This window comes from Aythya marila (genome assembly GCF_965140915.1).
Source record: "Aythya marila genome assembly, chromosome: 23".
NCBI classification, from domain to species: domain Eukaryota; kingdom Metazoa; phylum Chordata; class Aves; order Anseriformes; family Anatidae; genus Aythya; species Aythya marila.
In genome coordinates, this window is record NC_139064.1 from 1,912,420 (window position 1) to 1,923,140 (window position 10,721).

The 10,721-nt window shown below is 39.8% G+C and overlaps 1 protein-coding gene across 3 annotated transcripts in view; it reads left to right on the top strand.

Annotated features, from left to right (window-relative positions):
* KMT2A (lysine methyltransferase 2A) overlaps positions 1-10,721 on the top strand; it is a gene marked incomplete at its 5' end in the record, with an annotated part of 45,913 nt that overhangs the window by 19,432 nt on the left and 15,760 nt on the right. For 2 of the 3 annotated variants that reach the window (XM_082778091.1, XM_082778092.1), the window contains 17 exons: positions 380-493; positions 1,672-1,818; positions 2,091-2,186; positions 2,990-3,110; positions 3,867-3,980; positions 4,328-4,512; positions 5,145-5,318; positions 6,177-6,287; positions 6,520-6,593; positions 7,104-7,297; positions 7,689-7,795; positions 8,328-8,465; positions 8,566-8,724; positions 9,008-9,125; positions 9,210-9,288; positions 9,539-9,699; positions 10,354-10,539. In XM_082778091.1, coding sequence (XP_082634217.1) covers positions 380-493; positions 1,672-1,818; positions 2,091-2,186; positions 2,990-3,110; positions 3,867-3,980; positions 4,328-4,512; positions 5,145-5,318; positions 6,177-6,287; positions 6,520-6,593; positions 7,104-7,297; positions 7,689-7,795; positions 8,328-8,465; positions 8,566-8,724; positions 9,008-9,125; positions 9,210-9,288; positions 9,539-9,699; positions 10,354-10,539 — 2,278 coding nt within the window. The remainder of the gene's footprint in view (positions 1-379; positions 494-1,671; positions 1,819-2,090; positions 2,187-2,989; positions 3,111-3,866; positions 3,981-4,327; positions 4,513-5,144; positions 5,319-6,176; positions 6,288-6,519; positions 6,594-7,103; positions 7,298-7,688; positions 7,796-8,327; positions 8,466-8,565; positions 8,725-9,007; positions 9,126-9,209; positions 9,289-9,538; positions 9,700-10,353; positions 10,540-10,721) is intronic. The other variant, XM_082778090.1, reaches the window with a different exon arrangement.

Genomic DNA, 10,721 nt, shown 5'->3' on the forward strand with positions numbered 1-10,721 from the left:
CTATAAGTGTTAATACTGGAGATTAGAGTGAGATCTCAAAAGTGTTTTATACAAATATGAAGTTTTAATAAAGTGTAATTATTCTGAAATTTCATTTTTAGTAATAATCGTGCAATTGTGAAAAACTTTGTCGTGCTTTTTAGGCTTGCTCTCTGTAGAGAGAAAGTTAGTGTATTACTGAACTCTCTTGGCAAGAACAGTACCAAGTTGTAACTATTGCAATATATGTTATAAAACAACCAAGATAAAAGTTTAAAATAATTTCTGTTTTAGAACGCCTAATTACAGAAACAGAATGCATAACACAGCAATGTGAGCACTTTATGCTGATGTCGTATTTCCTTATTCTGCATGGTGATGTATCCTTTTGTACTTTCAGGAGGACTGTGAAGTGGAGAATGTTTGGGAGATGGGTGGGTTAGGCATCGTGACCTCGGTACCTATTACTCCCAGGGTGGTGTGTTTTCTCTGTGCCAGCAGTGGACATGTGGAGGTAAAGCATTGTGTTCTGCTGTTGATGACTTAGTTACAGCACCATGTTGTTACCAAAAAATAATAATAATAATCCATAAAACAGAAGAAATTAAAATAATACCTGTAAACCTGTCCTTGCTAGACTCTGCCCTAAGATACTAAAATGGAAGGTATTTGAATTCACTTAGAGAACTTCTGTGGTGCTTAGTTTAGAAGTGAACTCTGTTAGACATAAGGAATGGCATTTTCAAGAGCCCCCTGCATCTCTTCTTAAATGTAATTTGGAATCCCCCAGCTGAGGTAAAGCAGTGGCTTTTGCTTTCTGTTACCTTGAAATTGGAAAGATCGCTCAGTTTTGCTGAAATGGTGTTAGGCAGTGTTGATTTTCCCAGGTATGTCTGTATCTACTAAGAGTTGCAGACCAGTACTGAAACGTGACTGGCAAGGTTTTGGTGCTGTATAAACAGCTGAATTTTGGCTTAAGATTTGTTAAATGCATTTCCAGGAAAAGACAGGCATCTTCTCAAAATGTTCAGACTAGCTGTCCTGGGAAGGTGATGCTAGCACTCTAGAAAAGGCGAACAACACTCAAGGAGAATGGGGTTAAGTTCTTCATGTGAACAGCAATGCACTTGGGGATTATGGAGGTCCAGTGGCACGTGGAGCCATCCCCTTCTTAGTCAGTTGCTCAAGTGAACAAACAATTCCTCTGTCCTGCTTGTGCCTGCAGTGTTTGTGCCCTAAGGACTGTGCTTTTTCTAGTATGTCTGTCCTTGTAGAGGATCCTTTGAGCTTTCAAATGGCCCATACAAGCTAAACAGAGGGAAAGATGTCTCTTTGCTCTGAATGTGCCTTCCTTGTCCACTAAATGTTTCTTTGGGTGTGGTTGGCTTGTCTTACAGAGAGGGAGGGAAATCCTGAAGAAGCCTGTAGGCCTTTACCAATTTACCAGTACTCAGAGAATGTAGATAAAAGGTACCAGACTCCTATTTGCTGGTAGATGCATAATCTGTGTAGACAGGCATGTACTTAGGTTATCTGAAGTACACACTCAGTTTCCCCTATAAAATATACTCATAGATATTCTTGTACTGTCAGCTGTAAAGCAGAATTCAAAGTAGTAAGGAGTGCAAGCGGGCTTGTTTGGGAATTAAGAAAAGGTTTTGACTTGCTAAAACCGCCCTCTCCCCCTTGCAGTTTGTGTATTGTCAGGTCTGTTGTGAGCCTTTCCACAAGTTCTGCTTAGAGGAGAGCGAGCGGCCCCTGGAGGACCAGCTGGAAAACTGGTGCTGTCGTCGCTGCAAGTTCTGCCACGTGTGTGGGAGACAGCACCAGGCCACCAAGGTACCCCAACCTCCAAGTGACCCAGCTAGGCTTCTCTGCGCTGTGCCCAGAGCTTTTTGCTCTCACCCTCAGCTGGTAACTCGGACAGTAGACAGTGGAGTTCACACTCTGTGTGCAGACTGCTGCGTGCGGCTGTGAATTTATCTCAGTTCACTTAGTTGCAACTTCTCCTGTTTCCCTAAATAAGGGATCTAATGTAAAATGAAAATGTCCAAGATTTTGCATCCTTTTTAGGGTTTCTGTTCCAATACTCTTTCCTATTATTCTTGTAGCAGCTGCTGGAGTGCAATAAGTGCCGAAACAGCTATCACCCGGAGTGCCTGGGCCCAAACTACCCAACAAAACCCACCAAGAAAAAGAAAGTTTGGGTAAGATTTTTTGAAATTTCTTTTGGGGATGATTGACTTAACTGATCATAATGCTACAGGCCAAAGTGCTGCAGTTGACTTGCTCCAGTGCACTGATTTATCAGTTTAAGGAAGGCTGCCTCTTGCATTGGAAGATGCATTTGGGAATAGGCTTCTTGATGAGGTGGGTTTGTGGTAAAGCAGATGGGTCTTGAACAAGTAACATTATCAAGGCATTATACCTTTTTTAGTTATAGTAATTCTTCTGATCATAGTCACAGAACGTGGAAGAAGGTCTTCAGAATCGAAGCATTTACTTTGTTAACAAACTTACCAGTTGATAGTGGTATTAAGAGACAGTTTGGATTCGTGCCCTACTTTATGTCTTTCAAGGTTTTGTTCTAAAGAGGTGCAAAAGCCTTGCCTATAACGTATTTGTTGCTAATAGTTTTTAAGAGTTTTCTACCACGGTGTATTCAGAGTTGGAAAACTGATAAAGTAAGACTTCATATTTTATGTCAGAAGGAATGTCATAACTATATATGCCTATATATGCTTTCTTATGCGAAAGGAATGTTGATACTTTCTTAAGTGCAAATGTGAAGCACTTTTTTTTTCCCCTCTTTTTGCATCAGCACCATCTTACCATAAAGGGAGGGAGCCCTTCTCCTTATAGTGGAAATTCTGTTGTTTGGAACTCCTTGTTCTGTTGTATAAGCTATCAGCACTCGTTAAATAATAAAATTATGAAATGTATCATTAGTACAAAAAAAAAGCTAATGGATAAAAGCAAATAACTCTTGCCAAACATATTTATCTTCCAGATATGTACCAAATGTGTTCGCTGCAAGAGCTGTGGATCAACAACACCAGGGAAGGGGTGGGATGCGCAGTGGTCTCACGACTTTTCACTGTGTCATGATTGTGCCAAACTCTTTGCGAAAGGTATGTAAAATTGTAATTGTTTACAGCTGGTACCTTTTAAGATCCTGTCCTTTAAGGAGATGATGTCAGTGGAGATTGAAATGAGAGCCTTAGGCTGGTGAGCTTATCACTGGTACAAACAGAAAGGGAACCTAGTGTTGGGGCTGTGAATTGGAGCAGTATTGTTTGTGTAGGAAAACCACGTACATCGTTTTACAGAGCATAACGAAAGTAACTATTGTTTTATTGAGAGAATTGAGACTTCACAATTAAGCACTGTACCGGATAAAGCAGTTATTACAGACCTGTTGATCAACGGTTTGAAGCAGCACTTGAAGAAAAAGGTATTTTAAAGGTCTTCTGGCTTAAAAACAGCACATTTTGTATTGTAAAGTGGTTGATCCTTATGTTAGTTACTGTGCATAAGGCCTTTGAGCATAGGAGGGCGCACGCTGGGGGAAAAATCTCAGGGTAAAAAATCTTGACTATTCCACTTAATTTCTTGCCTGTATATCTTTTCAATTTTCATTCTACTCTGTAAAGCTAGTTCATATAGTATTTTATTAGTCTCATCACACCCCACAAAAAAGTGGGTAACCAGTCTTTCAGGCAGGGGGGTTGTTTGGTTGTTTTTTGTGGCCATTGATTTCAGTGCTGTAAAAGTAGATGCAACTGTATTGGTTTCAAAGAGTTGATTTCCTAGCACACCAATAAGTAACCATCGAGCCTTTAAGGTGTGACAGTTGAGCTTCTGGTAAAATCATATCTTATTTTCAGGAAATTTTTGTCCTCTCTGTGACAAATGCTATGATGATGATGACTATGAGAGTAAGATGATGCAGTGTGGAAAATGTGACCGCTGGGTCCACTCCAAATGTGAAAACCTTTCTGGTAAGTCAAATTCATATCTCCTCACCACTTAAGTACATGGGGCAGCAAATAGACCAAAGCAATCCAATTTTAGACCTTTCTCCTTGAGTGTTTTATTAACACCCTCACCTGTTGTGATCTGCTTGAAAAATACCTATGAAGTGGAATGATGTATCAGTGACATCCTGAAAGCTTAGGACTTGTTTCAAACGCGGCATCACGCGATGAGTTACACAAGATGCTTTTGTTACACAGAGGGTGTTTGATTTAAACAGTAAGTGTGCTATACAGAGTAGGGATTTTTCCCAGTATCTGTCCTTCAGTAAAGTAGTTCAGATTACTATTTGCTCTTTTTTTTTTGTCTCCAGATGAAATGTATGAGATACTCTCTAACTTGCCTGAGAGTGTAGCATACACCTGCATTAACTGTACAGAACAGCATCCTGCAGAATGGCGTCTTGCACTGGAAAAGGAGCTGCAGGTTTCTTTAAAACAGGTTTTAACAGCCCTGTTGAACTCTAGAACTACTAGCCACTTGCTGCGTTATAGGCAGGTAAGCTGAAGCCTCACTTCCTATTTCCAGGAGTTGGACTTGATGATCCTTGTGGGTCCCTTCCAACTCCGGATGTTCTATAATTATAGTCCAGCTTGAAGTGTTGCCTGGCTTTTGATTTAATTCTGGTATTGCTGTGCATCATACTCAAAACTTTATTGTACTTAAATCACAGTACATGTTGTTTGGTTTTTTGTTTGTTTTTTAAAAAAATTGTTCATTACTATGAGAATAGAGAAGTGGATATCCATGATTATGATTTTTGAGAATAAAAGAAAAATAGGGTGGTAAAGTTATTCAAGGAATGGGGCAATTGAGGTCTCTGGTGAAATACATTTAGTCTTGAAAAACATATTCAGAAATAGGACTGCTGAGAAGTGAGCTCATGTTGATCAAGTTGATCCTCATGGCTGATCACTGTCCTGCTGTGTGCCTTATAGGTAGCTGCAAAAAGCTGGTTATAATCTTTTTATTTTTGTCCCTGTGTTTTGGACGGGAATTCAGAACTTGAGTCTTCTCTGTTTGGTGTTAATGAGAATCTCTGTGCCTATGAACGTACAGGGGAATACATTATGAGTAGCAGCCACGCTTCAATAGCCAATGTCTGTCTGTCTGGTTGCTGATGTTAACAGGCTGCAAAACCACCTGATTTAAATCCTGAGACAGAAGAGAGCATACCATCCAGAAGCTCTCCTGAAGGTCCCGATCCTCCTGTCCTAACAGAAGTCAGTAAACAGGAAGAGCAGCAACCTCTGGATCTGGAAGGAGTAAAAAGAAAAATGGATCAAGGAGGTTACACTTCTGTGGTATGTCAGAGTTGTAGTGCTCTATTCTAATAATAGCCTCTGAACTGTTTTCTGACCTGTGGTATTTATAACTGAGCATGCTTAAGCCTTTTCTTTATGAACAAGGAAACAGGTTAATGTACTGCTAAAAATAATTCTGGCTGGCACTCGTGTTAATGTTGGCCCAAAGACATGTAATTTACACTGTCGTATGCTTCTCTTTAACCAGCAGTGATACTTGGTTAAACTGCTTTTGCTCTTAGTCTTTTGTGTTCGTGGGAACAGAATAGGTCATCCTTTTTTGTGCAGGTTCCAACAAAAAGCCTAGTCAAATATCACTGGTGGTAGTCAGTTTTCTGGAAACCAATTCATGTTTGCAGGGATGATCTGTTTAGGGGTCATTTATATAAAATGCTAATGTTGACCTGATCAGTTTTCTTTGCAGGGAGTGCCCTTTTTAAATTATTTTATTTATTTATTTATTACTTTTTCTTCCCCTTCCTCCTTCTACACATCTCGTAGTCTTGAGGAGACATGTATATTGCAAAGTTCCATTGCAAACATGCTGTTGCTAGACTTTTGACCAAATCCTTGTGAGGTAGTTAGTGTAGATGATTTAAAATCTGTCATCAGCCTGCTCTTGGTTAAGAAGAAAGTTTAGAGTTATGGATTGGTTTGTGCAGCAATTCTGCCAGCCAGTTTGCAACTGCACAGAGCTGATTGCTTCTTCACAGCCAAATTATTTTTCTGCTGAAGTCAATGTTTTGGTTCAGTCTTCTACTCACCTGGAAGTTCATGTGATGCCTTAAAAGTTAATTGAATGATGTAGCTGTACAGAAGATAATCCTGCTGATGCAAAATTTTGTGGCTTTCTTGCAGCTGGATTTTAGTGATGATATTGTGAAGATAATTCAAGCAGCCATTAATTCTGATGGAGGGCAGCCAGAAGTTAAAAAAGCCAATAGCATGGTCAAGTCCTTCTTTATTCGGGTGAGCAGGACTACAGTTATTTTGAAATCTGCTTTGTATTATGCCACTGTTTGTAGCTGTTGGAATTCAAAGGGTCAATTATGGATATTTTCAAGAATAAAATAACCTTGTCAGAGTTGTTGGTGTTCATGAAATCTTACTAGTTGTGCATTTACAGGAGATCTTGGCCAAATTCCTTTAAGTTTTTCATTTTGTTGTATAACGTGTCTAGTGAAATGTTGTTTTCTTTCAGCAAATGGAGCGCGTTTTTCCATGGTTCAGTGTAAAAAAGTCCAGATTTTGGGAGCCAAATAAAGTAACAAGCAAGTAAGTAATTGTTCTGCATCTGACTGTGACATACTGTGATATGCCAGCTGTCCAAGCAAAAAGCATCAAGAGAGCCTGTTTGTGGGGTTGGGTTTGTTTTTTTTATGATGTTGTGGTTGTGGTGGTGGTGGTTGCTTTCAAAAAGTAAAACAGCAGTCACGTTCCCAGGTTTTATAAACACTTCACTGTTATGAACCAGAGAAACCAAAAGCATTATTTAGAACTAAGCATACTGCATGTCGGCCTGTCAGTCCTGCCCTTCCTTCCCCCTCCTCCTCGTTATCCTCATCTGATGTGACTCTCCTGTATGTTATCCTCAAAAGAAAACAGCTGCATCACAAACCTTAAAATTTAAGCGAGCGGTCATAGTCTTTGTTGAGAGCATGTGTGGACTGTAAGTAATAAAGTGAGTGGTTACTGTATGTTGAATGTCAGTGTTGCTAGCAATACAGTGCACAAGGTCATCTGGTGCAGCCAGGTCTGACAGCTGACTCCTTGTTGCGTTTTCAGCAGTGGTATGTTGCCGAACGCAGTGCTGCCTCCTTCGCTTGACCATAATTATGCTCAGTGGCAGGAGCGTGAAGAGAACAACCGCACTGAACAACCCCCTCTGATGAAGAAAATCATTCCAGCTCCAAAACCCAAAGGACCTGGAGAGCCAGATTCACCCACTCCTCTACATCCTCCTACACCACCTATCTCTAGTAAGAAAATAGATAGCAGCACTGTTAGCCCCAAAGCCAGCGCTTCACTTCAAACCCTCTAGTAGTAAAGGGAGAGAAGTAGTATTTTTGCATGTGATTGAAGAATTCTGGAGGCTTGTGTGACCTGAAATCATTCAGAAGCCAATACATGTTGATATATTCTTCAGCTTAGCTTTGGCCCAGAAGGACATTTTCACCAGCCTCTCTTCACCCAGAACAAGAGCTGTGGAGAGGCAGATGCATGCTTTCTGTTACTTTACAAGCTAGTTATTGAAATTTCAGGCTGCTGTTCAGCTCTTCTGTCCTGTTCACTTGCTTACAATTTTTCTAGATACATTTTTCGCTTTCCTGACCTTCAGAAGTAAAACTCTTTCTCTCTTTTAACTGTAAGGTTCTGACAGAAGCAGAGAAGATAGTCCTGAGCTTAATCCACCTCCAGATGTAGAAGACAACAGGCAGTGTGCGTTGTGCCTGAAATACGGTGATGATAGCGCTAATGTAAGTATCTGGTGTGCCTATTTTGATAGTAACTGGCTTAAGCAGTACAACAGACATGGCACTGTGAATAGGCTGGATACTTGATTCTAAGAGATAGCGGGGTGGTTTGTTTTGTTTTGCCTTTTTAATATCTTGGTGTGTCATTTGAAATAAAAATAATCTGCAGCTGCCTTTTGTTCTGGTTAGAAAGTTGCATGGCATTAACATCAGGGGTGTTGTTAAGAAATTCACCAAGTAACATTGCCACGTTTCTGTGAACAGTGTACATTTCTTACACTTAAGCCTCTTGACATGTTTCTATAAGAAGAGAATTTTAAATGTTTTTTCTTCCTAAGGTAGTTTTTTGTATCATGTACTTAGCTGTAGTCTTCTCTGCCTCATTTACGTGTATCTTTTAAGCTCTGAAAGTAGTGCTAGCCTGTTGAACTTTCTTTCGGGGAGAATTTAAATCCAGTGCAGTTGAAACCTGCTAGGCTTTTGTGTCTTGTGGAACATTTGAGGGGGAAAAAAATGGTTTCCTCCCATTCCTTAGGATGCTGGACGTCTTCTGTATATTGGCCAAAATGAATGGACACACGTGAACTGTGCTTTATGGTCAGCAGAAGTGTTTGAAGATGATGATGGTTCTCTGAAAAATGTGCACATGGCTGTGATCCGGGGAAAGCAGCTGGTGAGTATGTGTTCTACCACTGCAGAAGAAAACAACTGACATAAATGGTAGCCTGATTTTAGAATCAATTAATTTTTACCTTTATTTTTTGCTCTTGCAGAGATGTGAGTTCTGTCAGAAGTCAGGCGCTACAGTAGGCTGCTGCCTCACTTCCTGTACAAGTAACTATCATTTCATGTGCTCACGAGCCAAGAACTGTGTTTTTCTGGATGATAAGAAGGTTTACTGCCAGAGGCATCGTGATTTGATCAAAGGAGAGGTGAGGTTTTTCTTTCACGCATTTCTTTGTCTGAAGGTGTAGACAGCCTGTAACTATAAGCATTTTTTAAAAGTTAAGATTGAATGTGTTCTTTATGAATGAGGGCCTGACCACAGTGCTGTTAAAAATAAGTCAGTGATATAACAGGCACGAGGAAGTTTGGGAAGAGGTACTATGTCGTGATTCAAGAACCACACAGAGGATCCGGTACAACAGACAGCGTTGTATATTTATAGTGGTTCCTTTTAAAGTTAATGAGATGTTTTGTGGATTCTTGCTCCAGGTGGTTCCTGAGAATGGGTTTGAAGTTCTTAGGAGAGTTTTTGTGGATTTTGAAGGAATCAGTTTGAGAAGAAAATTTCTGAGTGGCTTGGAACCAGAGAACATCCACATGATGATCGGTGAGGCCTAGTCCCTGAATGTTTCCTCCATTTCTGGTGCTGGCATCTTGTTCATGGGACTTCTCTGTTCCTCTTTTTGCTTAGGTTCAATGACAATAGATTGTTTAGGAATTTTGAATGACCTCTCAGACTGTGAAGATAAGTTGTTTCCCATTGGCTATCAGTGAGTATATGCTTTTTCATGGCGATGTCTTTTACTGTGTTAGTGCCAAACTGGCACTGAAGTAACAAATGTAGAAATTGACCGTAGCTTTCATAAACTGTTCAGAAATCTAATGACTAAGCTAGTTGTGCAGCATGTTGTGATAGAAAGCCTTTATTCATTCTGTGTAATTTCAGGAAACTACGAATTTAAAATGTCAAGGCTTACTTGACTAGTGAGTAAAAGATTTTATGTTTGAATTGTATTCTAGGTGCTCCAGAGTGTACTGGAGCACAACAGATGCCAGGAAACGCTGTGTGTATACCTGCAAGATCATGGAATGCCGACCACCAGTCATAGAACCTGATATCAACAGCACTGTAGAACACGATGATAACAGAACAATTGCCCATAGCCCAGTTCCCCTTACAGGTAATCTTCTAAGGACTTGTTAAAGATATATTCTCTACATGTTCTTGCCATACTATATCCTTACCAGAAAGTCAGGTAGCAGATGGGACCTTCTGTCTTTTAAAACTGATTTGGACAGAATCTGCTTCATGATTGTAGTGCCTGCTAACTTAGAAAACTGGAGCCAAACTGAACTACTGTAATAGTGCTTTCTAGTCTATGGATCTGAGATTTTTCTAATGATCTGGAACTATAAATCTGAACTCCAGTGTCAGTGTTGGTATATAACTTGCGGATTGTTAGATACCATGTTAAATAGTAGTGTTGTGCTGCTTCTGTGTTTCCAAACTGCTTCTTCCATACACATACGTGAGTTCAAAAAACAAAACAAGAACAAAAGCAATAAACGTAAAATCCATATCCGTTTCAGTCTGTAGAAAAGGAATGTTTGGAAGACGTTAAAAATTTTTAAAAGCAGTCATCACTCTCAATGTAGAAGTTCATTAAAATTTAACATAGTTTAATGTGTAAGCTGAGGGAAATCAATAGCAGAGTCTATATTTATTTAACAAATACCCTGATTCCTCAAGAGAAACCTGATAGCAATATATCAGGTCACAGATTTTAGAATTCAGTAGTGACTTATATTGTTGTTTCTCTTTCATGCCACAACAGAAACTCTATCCAAAGACAGCAGAAATGCACCTGAAATTGTAAACCCACCATCACCAGATCGTCCCATGCATTCTCAGACCTCTAGTTCCTGTTGCTATCCATTGGTCTCAAAGGGCCTTAGGATCAGGACACCAAGTTACCCCTCCACACAGAGGTCTCCTGGCTCTAGGCCTTTACCCTCTGCAGGTATTGCTGTTGGCTTTGATTTGTTTTGGTTTTGTTTCTTTTGGATTTTTTTTTTTTGGTTGGTTGGTTCATGTCTTTTTTGTCTTAATTCAGAATGTGATGTTTAGTTTCCTGTTCCAGAAGAAAATGGAAAACGACAATAGGTTTGAGGGAAGGACATTTCTGAAAAAATACACTGTAGA